At 51.4% G+C, this 9,878-nt stretch overlaps 1 protein-coding gene across 2 annotated transcripts in view; it reads right to left on the bottom strand.

Annotated features, from left to right (window-relative positions):
• Window positions 1–8,313, bottom strand: part of PRAG1 (PEAK1 related, kinase-activating pseudokinase 1) — a 71,651-nt gene extending 63,338 nt beyond the window's left edge. Inside the window, exons 1-2 of one of the 2 annotated variants that reach the window (XM_001136236.8) lie at window positions 8,147–8,313; window positions 2,962–3,378 (exon numbers count right to left, since the gene is read on the bottom strand). In XM_001136236.8, the coding sequence (XP_001136236.5) occupies window positions 2,962–3,291 (330 nt within the window). In that variant the 5' untranslated portion in view covers window positions 3,292–3,378; window positions 8,147–8,313. Of the gene's footprint in view, window positions 1–2,961; window positions 3,379–7,470 lie in introns of both variants that reach the window. The other variant, XM_009440228.5, reaches the window with a different exon arrangement.
• Between the last annotated feature and the right edge of the window lie 1,565 nt (window positions 8,314–9,878).

Genomic DNA, 9,878 nt, shown 5'->3' on the forward strand with positions numbered 1-9,878 from the left:
GAGGGGTGGCTTCTGAACCGGATCAGGGTGAGGGGTGGCTTCTGAACCGGATCTGGGTGAGGGGTGGTTTCTGAACTGGATCAGGGCGAGGGGTGGCTTCTGAACTGGATCAGGGTGAGGGGTGGCTTCTGAACTGGATCAGAGTGAGGGGTGTTTTCTGAGCTGGATCAGGGTGAGGGGTGGCTTCTGAACCGGATCAGAGTGAGGGGTGTTTTCTGAACTGGATCAGGGTGAGGGGTGTTTTCTGAGCTGGATCAGGGTGAGGGGTGTTTTCTGAGCTGGATCAGGGCGAGGGGTGGTTTCTGAACTGGATCAGGGTGAGGGGTGTTTTCTGAGCTGGATCAGGGTGAGGGGTGTTTTCTGAACTGGATCAGGGTGAGGGGTGTTTTCTGAGCTGGATCAGGGTGAGGGGTGTTTTCTGAGCTGGATCAGGGCGAGGGGTGGTTTCTGAACTGGATCAGGGTGAGGGGTGTTTTCTGAGCTGTATCAGGGTGAGGGGTGTTTTCTGAGCTGGATCAGGGTGAGGGGTGTTTTCTGAGCTGGATCAGGGTGAGGGGTGTTTTCTGAGCTGGATCAGGGTGAGGGGTGGTTTCTGAGCTGGATCAGGGTGAGGGGTGGTTTCTGAGCTGGATCAGGGTGAGGGGTGGTTTCTGAGCTGTATCAGGGTGAGGGGTGTTTTCTGAGCTGGATCAGGGTGAGGGGTGTTTTCTGAGCTGGATCTGGGCTTCCTCGCTTCTTACTGTGCTTTGCTTCCAACTATGCCAGAGGTCGTCCTTCTCCCACCTACAGCAGTGACCTCAGCCTGAGCCTGTGCGAGTGGTGGGACTCCTTGGGCTATGAGACGGAGATGTGGACTGGTCACTACCATCCCTGAAGTCACCGTTTCCTCCTCCTTCTGGTCTAAAGTCCTCCTTTACCCCCACTTTTAGAAGCAGCCTCAAAGCAGGGCCTGCCTCTGGCTTCTTTCCCAGGTGGTTCTGAGCTTCAAGAGTCCCTGGCTCAGGTTGGTGAAGGTTGAAGGTATTGAGAATGGCCTGGAGAATGGGTGTAAGCAGCTTAGGAAAAAACAGAGCAGCCCGGAAGGGGACAGCAAGTTCACTGCAAACAAAGGAAATGCCTCTCCTCAATGAAGCCTCCCCTGATTTAGAATTGACCTTACTTTTCATATATGCTCACACAGCCTTCCTGACCTACTCACCATATTGGTCAAGAAAACTGGAACAGGCAAAGAGGTCAAACAGGTAGCAAGCAGTTCCTAGGATATGTCTTAGCCACATAGCTTCCTAAATGTGTCTAAAGATAGCAGATGCCAGCAGACCCGGGCTATGTGCCCTCTGAGTTTGTAAAGGTTACCTGTGGAATGAGCAGAATGGTCTAGCCTCTAGGTTGTAACTGTTTTTAGTGACCCTAGAAAAAAGCTGGTAAAATCCAAGCTCCAAAATTGGAAACAGGAGTACTGGCTGGGTATTAGATAATATTAAGGAATTACTGCTACTATTCTGAAGTGTGGGGCCAGGCATGGTGGCTTATGCCTATAATCGCAGCACTATGGCAGGCTGAGGCAGATGGACCACTTGAGCCTAGGAGTTTGAGACCAGGAACTTAAGACCAGCCTGGGCAAGATAGCAAGATCCTATCTCCACCAAAAAACAAAAACACGCCAAATAAGCCAAGCATGGTGGCATGTACCTCTAGTCTTAGATTCCTAGGAGGCTGAGACAGGGGGATCACTTGAGCCTGGGAGGTGGAGATTGCAGTTAGCCGAGATCGCAACACTTCACTCCAGCCTGAGCAACACTGAGACTGTCTCAAAAAAAATAAAATAAAATAAAATAAAAATTAAAAACTAAAAAAATAGGCCAGGCGCGGTGGCTCACGCCTGTAATCTCAGCACTTTGGGAGGCTGAGGCAGGTGGATCACTTGAGGTCAGGAGTTAGAGACCAGACTAGCCAACATGGTGAAACCTCGTCTCTACTAAAAATACAAAGATTAGTTGGGCATGGCAGTATGTACCTATAGCCCCAGCTTCTTGGGAGGGTGAGGCAGGAGAATTGCTTGAACCCTGGAGGCAGAAGGTGCAGTGAGCTGAGATCCAGCCTGAGTGACAGAAAAAAAAAATTAGCGGTGCCTCACGCCTATAATCTCAGCACTTTGGAAGGCCGAGGTGGGCAGATCACAAGGTCAAGAGATCGAGACCATCCTGGCCAATGTGGTGAAACCCATCTCTACTAAAAATACAAAAATTAGCTGGGCATGGTGGTGGGTGCCTGTAATCCCAGCTACTCAGGAGGCTGAGGCAGGAGAATCGCTTGAACCAGGGAGTCAGAGGTTGCAGTGAGCTGAGATCGCACCACTACACTCCAGCCTGGGCGACAGAGAGAGACTCCGTCTCAAAAAAAAAAAAAAAAAAAAAAAAAAAATTAAGTGTGATAATGGTATTGTGGTTATGTTTTTCAGAAAGACTTTATCTTTGAAAGGTATATATTGAAATGATGTGATATCTGGGGTTTGCTTTAAAATCATAGGGAAGGGGGTCAGTGTGAGGGAGGTGAAATAAGATTGGTCAGGAGTTGATGGTTGCTGAAGTTCATATTGAAGGGTATTGGGTGCATGCAATTCACTTTGCAATTATTGCTACTTGTATATATATTTAAAATGATCAACTAAGAAAATTTAAAACTTTTTTCTAAAAAAGTTTCATTTTTTGTCTGCCCTACACAGTCTGCAAATCACAGGAGGAAATTCTGGGGGACTGGATTAATGATTCTTAGCCTAAAGGGACAGAGAGAAAGGAGAGCAGCTACAGCGAATCCCAGGCAGGAGCCATCTCAGGGCAAACTGACAGGAAGCTATCCTGAAGGTTTCTTGCTGGAACAGCCCTCCCTGGCTGCCAGCCAGTCACCAAGTGTTCAAACAGGAGCAGCCCCTGTAAAAATACCACGAGTGTTAGTCAGCCTCACCTGCGAGACTTCGGCACTCAGGTTGGCCTCTGTCCACACATCAGAGGCCTCGGAGCTCATCATGGTGGGCTTCACGGCAATTGTGGGCTTGGAGTAAGGTGAGGTGTTCACACCTTCATCTTCCAGGCGGCAGTTCTCAGGCCTGGGAGGCAGGCGCGGTGGAGGGGGCAGGCTGCCCGCTCTGGGCTGGGGAGGGCCGGCCACCAGCTGGTGGTCGCTCCGCAGGCAGAAGCAGTTCTTGCAGGACCCGGGTTTCCAGATGTGCTCCACAAAGTCACTGCACGCAGACATTTTCGGGCTCTCGGAGTTCAGGCGGAGGGTCTGGTGCATCTTGAGCCGACAGGGTGCTGGTTCATCTTGCGCCCGGCTCTCTGGTGTAGTCTTGTGGGATTCAGAGGTGGGTCACAGAGCGGCTTCCTAGAAAGGCAGGACAGTTTCCTGATTAGAGATTTGCCATGCCAGACAATGGGTGCATTATCAATTAGAGTCTCATTATTTAATCAGGGAGAAGGAGGAGAAAAAGGTAAAGATTAGGATCCCATTTATTTTGGGACCCTCACCCATTTGTCACAAGGCTCTTAAACATTCTCTGGTGGTGTGGCCTTATCGGAAGCTGTAAAAACTAAACATAGCCTTGTTGCTTTAAAGGAGTAAATAAAAGACATTTCGGTCCCCTAAAATCCTGGGTGGGGAGTCCCCTAAAATCCTTGGAGGTTTTGGGCAGTTATGGGAAGAAATCACGTAGGGTTTAAGATGAGAAGCTGGTACCTCATCCATGTATTCCCTGACACCAGGGGCCTAGAGTCTGGGACGCTGACCCAGAGAAACAAGAACTGTCAAGCAGTACAGCAAATAAAAACAATGGCTTTTGGAAAATAATTTTTGACCAAGAACTGTGTGAGAAGGGAGGCAGCTTTAGGCCCTGAAAGGTGCATTGTAATCCACACTTGCAACCAGGTGGAGAAAGGAATGGTTGGGAAAGGGGAGAAGTGGGGTGCTGGCCTGTCCTCTAGACCTTATGGAGAGTCTGGCATCTTGAGAAATATCCCTTGCTTAATATACATTACTTGACCGTGTGCTGCTGAGGTCCACAATGCTGGGTGTTATAGGCCAAAGGGGCAAACCAGTAGTAAGACAAATTCATGGTCAAAGGTGGCTGGATAGATGATAAGAGAGAGAAGAGATTAACGAAGAGCTATTTCCAAGTGATGGCTCTGGAGAGAAGGCAATTGGCTTGCTCAAAAAATTCATTGCTTCTTAGAGTAAAACTGCAAGTAACAGTTTGCACCATGGTCCCTTGTAAATTCACCACTGAGAAGGAGCTCAAAGGGTTGCAGCCATTAACCAATTACCTTGAAATCATTCCATCAGGTAGCTTTTGTCCCAATTTTACAGGTGGGGAAACTATGGCAAAAACAAGAACTTGGACCAGCCCATACACACGGAGAGTCTGCCCATTCTAGAAACAGAAGCCAACTTTGCAGGCGGCTCCTCACTGCAGTGGTGATTTGCGCATTGCTCCTGGCTCTTCTTAGCCTATTTAAAATAAACTGACTTCCCATAAGGAGAATGTTCAAGAGCAAAATCTTCCTTAAGAACATAAGGGTGAATAGGTTCTCATTAAATAGGGAGCATTTTGCCTTAGGGTTTTCTCTCCACTTTCCTCCCATAAGGATCTGCCTTAAGTTTGATAATCTCTAAACTGTCAACAGGACTAACCAGGTGGAATGAGCCGGGTACCCCAAAAATCATTCCAGAGTGTTTGTGGGAAGTGCTCTCTTTTATCTCCACACTCATAGACAGGGGTGTTCATTCAACAAGTGCTGAAGCTACGTGTGCCTCTTTTCCCTCCAAAGTGAAAAATGGGTTGAGGCCAGGCGCGGTGGCTCACGCCTGTAATCCCAGCACTTTGGGAGGCCGAGGCGGGGCGATCACCTGAGGTAAGGAGTTTGAGACCAGCCTGACCAACATGGAGAAACCCTCTCTCTACTAAAAATACAAAATTAGCTGGGCGTAGTGGCGCATGCCTGTAATCCCAGCTACTCAGGAGGCTGAGGCAGGAGAATCGCTTGAACCCAGGAGGCGGAGGTCACGGTGAGCTGAGATTGCGCCATTGCACTCCAGCCTGGACAACAAGAGTGAAACTTCATCTCAAAAAAAAAAAAAAAACTAGGTTGGGAGTGATGGCTCACACCTATAATCCCACCACTTTGGGAGGCCGAGGCAGGACGATTGCTTGAGCCCAGGAGTTTGAGACCAGCCTGGGTAACACAGAGACACTCTGTCTTTACAAAAATAATAATTATTTAAAAAAAACTATCCAGGTGTAGCCATGCATGCCTGTGGTCCCAGCTACTTGGGAGGCTGAGGTAGGAGGATTGCCTGAGCCCAGGAGGTCAAGGCTGCAGTGAGCCATGATCACACCACTGCACTCCAGCCTAGGTGACTAGAGTGAGACCCTGTCTAAAAAAACAAAAAAAAAGTTAAGAATAAAGCCCACTGCATCTTTAAGCTAAATAAACCCTCTGAAATAAAAGAAAAGTATCTTTTAGCAGTTATTGTTAGGGTCTCACAGGTCCTCTTCTTTAAGAAGACTGTTAGCTAGGTTCTTCTCCTCCTCCAAATACACCCAAGTAGCAGGTTCCTTCTTTGCCAAGTTCTCCAGAAGAGGTCACTGGGCTTCAACAAGCAGAGGAAAGAGCCAGGTTTTGTCTTTCTCTTATAATCTCAGGCCACAGAGAACTGTAGTCTTGCTGCTAAGTTTTGGGAGGGGGAAAAAGCAGAGGAAGTATTCCAGCCTTCAGGAATAGGCAGTAGGTCCCTTCCTGGGACGCTGATGGGTGAAGACTGTCTACACCTTCTAGGCCACAGAAAGGACACTGTCCAGCCCACCTCCACTGCAGGCAGATGCTCCCATGCCTGCTCCGTGGGATGGAGGAAGACAGCTTGGAAACCAGCTCTGTGTGGGCTCTGCAAGTTCCCACAGCTATCTGAGGAGGTGGGTGCCCAACCATTTCCTCAGGGGCTACCACAGACTCACAAAGCAGCAGTTTTGCTTGGCGACTGATTGCCTCCTCAACAGGCAAGTAAGAACACAAACTTGTTTTTGGGGAAGGGGTGACATTGGTACCAGAGGCCCTACTTTCTAAGATTCCCCAACCTTTGCACAGCCCTGGGAGTGTGGAAGGATCTGGATTGCTAGCGTGGGGGAAGTTTCCTTGAGAATGTCTCATCAGTTTACGAGCACTCTTTGCTCCCATTCTCAGCTCAGAAATCCTTGGATGTTTAGAGGCAACTTTCATCACACGACTGCCGGGGACGGATGGACGCAAAGATTTTTAAAGGGAAGTCATTGAATAAGAAAAGAACAAATGAAGCCCTGGGCTTCCCACTGTCATTGACTCACTGCATCCTGTTAAAACTGGTTTCTCAGTCGCAGCAAACAGAATTTACCACCGCATGCAGCCAAAAAAAAAAAAAAAAAAAACTCTTTTCCCGTTGCACTTCTGTGCCTGGAATTATCTCCTATTTGTTTTAAGTAAAAGATGGTGAGAAACACAAGTGGCACCCACAAAGCCTTGCCTCGCCTTGCCTGGCGCAGCAGTGCCAGCTCTCCACAGCATGGGGAAGGCACTTCCCAGCCCACATTCCTTACTTCTGAGGGGAGGCAGCCCCCAGAATTATGCAAATCCCCCCCATTTCAGTAGGAGGCTGCAGTGTCAGATTAGAAAAAAGAGCTCAGCATTCTTTCTGATCCAAGTCATGAAAAAAATGTCTTTGCCTCTGCAAACTTCTGCACTAGATTTGTGGCTACAGTTTGCAAGACTGAAGCTGTCAGATACACTCCCACCCCATTTCAAAAAAGAATCTGAAGAATCAAGGTGGCCAGATCTTTAAGATTAAATATTTTGGCCCAAAATACCCCCTCAGACTTACATCAGAAGTTGCTTATGCCTTATTCTGAAGTGACAGAATTGCAGAAAACATTCACCTAAAATTTTTTTCTGTATGTTACAGTTAAATTAATGCAACGCCAGTAAAAGGAAAGAAATATGTGTGGAAAGTGTCTGAACTTCAGCACACTCCACTGGCCAGGGTTGACCAGGCAGAAAGGAGAAAGTGACAACTTTACCACCCACTAGCCCCCTGCCTCCCTACTCACGCAGAGGGTAAATTACGATATTCACCCAACTTTTCCTTTTCTTTTTTCTTCCTCCAGTGCTGGAGGAAAGAAAGAAAATCTCAGAGGGAGGAATGTGGTTTTGCACCCACCACAGTCGAAACCAATCAGACCTCAGGAGAAAAATAACTGCGGAATTCCCTAGGGCTTTCTGTCAAATTTTCTTCTCAGAAAGGGAAGGGGAGAGGAGTTGTTAAGGATAGTTCAGGCCAGTGATCAGGAAAGCCTTCTGAACCTGACTCCGCACTGAAAGCATCGCAAAACTCCTCGCCCCTAGACCACTGGGCTTTGCTATCGGCTCTGCAAAACCATGTGCAGGGAGAGCTTACCTGAGAGAAACGCACACACCGTGAGCTGGCGCTCTCCGCTGCGAATGCCCGGCCGCCTCCATGCCCAGCAGAGGATTCTATGTTCTAAGTGTGTGTGTCCCCGGATACCAGCAAAGGTTAATAACGTGCTCACAGCATGCGTTTCAGAGGGCTCAGCCAGGGCTCGGGGAAAAGGGCATCATCTCGTTGCCTCTGGAGCCCCGCTGCTGCATACTGGGAGCTACCCTGCACCCCCAAACCATCCCCCCGGGTCCTGGTCCCAGCAGCCAGGCGGCCTTCCGTCTCTCCCCCTTGACAATACTCTAGCGGTGGAAAGCAGTCCTCAAAGCGCTTCAGCCTCCGGCCGCAGACAGAGCAGCAAGACCAGAGAAACCATCCCAACAGTCGGTCCTCCCTCCTGGAACTCGTAGGAAAGTTTCCCCGTTTTAAAGAGCGCGATTCTCGAATGAATCAAAAACACCCTCCAGCTCCTCGGTCCTCCCGGCCGGGCGCCTCCCTGCACCTCGGGCACCACCCCGGGCTCACGCGGCCCCGGCACTGCCCACTTCCCGAGCGGTCGCCTGTCACCCCGGGGGTCGCCCGCTCGGCGATCGCAGCGCCCCTCCAAAGCTCCCCTCTGCGACCACGCTCGCCAGACAAAAAGAGGCCGAATTTGGAGAGCGCGTCGCGGGCTCACCTCTGGGCTGCGCTCCCCTGGCCCCTCCGTCGGTCTCCGAGCCGCCAGCCGCCCGGCCGGAGCATTGTTCGCAGAAGGTCTGCGCGCGGTGCGTGCCCGGCCGCGGGCGGGTGGCGTCTGCCTGGGCCCGGCGGCCGGGTGGCAGCTGCGAGCGCGGCTCCGCCCCCTCCGCCTCCGGTGACGCCGCCCGCCCCAGCTCACGCCGCACCTCCGCAGTCCCTGCCGCCGCCCCGCCCCGCCTGGCCCGCGCGCCCCGCCGCCCGGCTTGCGCCTGCCGCTCCCACCCGGCGGTCTCCTACCCCCAGGGCCCCGACTCCTCCAAAGTCTCCAGGCCCCGGGACTCCCTCTCTTGCCCACCCTCCCGCCCCGGACCGGCAGGCTCCGCCCCCAGCCCCAGACTTGGCGCGGGCTGACCCCCGAGCCCAGCACCCGTTTGCACCCCCTCCTCGGTGGGGACCCTGCACAGCTCTGCAGGGGCGAGCTCTGGCGTTGCAGTCCTCCTTTTGCCATCATGCGTGTATAGGTGCCCGGCATCACTTCATCCAGCCGGCCCTGCGGGACCCTGGGAAGAGAGGGAGAAGGAAGGGGAAACGAGGAAGTGTGGGGTCGGGAGTGGAATACAGGTCAGGGTCCGAGGCGGGCTCTGAAAGCCACGTGAGCACAGCGAGCCTGAGCTCTCCCTACCTCTGGGAAGAGGGTGGCGCCAGAGGGAGCAGGGCTGGAAGTCCCGGTGGCGGATTCCAGGTTCCGCTCAGTCCCTGGACTGCAGGATTCTGGCAAATTGCTTAACCTCTTTGAACTTTAGTTTTCTGGATGTAGAATGCAAGCGTTGCACTGCAGGGACCTGGCCTTCTACCGTGCTGGGACATCCAAGTCTTCCGCAGGCCAGTAATACACCTGTGTTTACACCGATTCCAGTGAGTCATTCACTGAGATAGAAGGAGTTCGAGATAGTCCTCGGGCTAAAAAAATCTTTTAACTGGGAGTATAATAGCTTAGGACCCAGTCAGTCCTGTAGCTTGACCTGGGTATTTTCTCGGGGAGCCAGGGCTATGGTCACCTCCCAGGGCCATGCCGGGTGGGGAGAATTCAGTGAAATGGAACAGGAAGAGGACCCCCCTCCCCCAAAAAACACAATACCTGCGGCTTCTCTCGCCCTCTATCCCCTCCCCAGGAAGGCAGTTTATTTTGACTCCAGTGAAGGTCGTCTGCCAATCAGCCTGCGAGCCCCCACCCACCGAGAGGAGGAAGATGGGCCCCCACCCCCACCCCCAGATCCCTGGCTCTCCTCTTTGCTGCTGTGGGTGTGGACAGAGAGGGAAGATGTGTATTTGAGGTTTGGCTTCTGTGTGAGGAAAGGGAAAAAAGGATCCAGGGAATTCTTCCTCATGTTCCAGTGACACCCATGCCTCCTAAGAGGATAGAATCTGGGGGAAGCTGTAGAGGGATGGGAGTGCAATGGACATTCCTTAAGGACCTACCCAGCGCTAAGCAATCCTATGAGGAGAGCATCATTATCCCCATTCTACAGATAAGAAAACTGAGGCTCGGGGGCCTCACAATTTGCTGGGGTTCCTCAGCTGAAAAGTGGTAGTACTAAGATTGGAACCAAAGGCTGTCTGGCTTCGCTGGTAGGCAAGTCTACTCTGCCACTCCGCCCTTGCCAAGTGCAGGTAGTCCAGCCCTATTTTTCTCTCTTCCCTAAGTGGAGAGAAATCATTTGAACAAATAC

This window comes from Pan troglodytes, chromosome 7, assembly GCF_028858775.2.
Source record: "Pan troglodytes isolate AG18354 chromosome 7, NHGRI_mPanTro3-v2.0_pri, whole genome shotgun sequence".
Lineage (NCBI taxonomy): Eukaryota > Metazoa > Chordata > Mammalia > Primates > Hominidae > Pan > Pan troglodytes.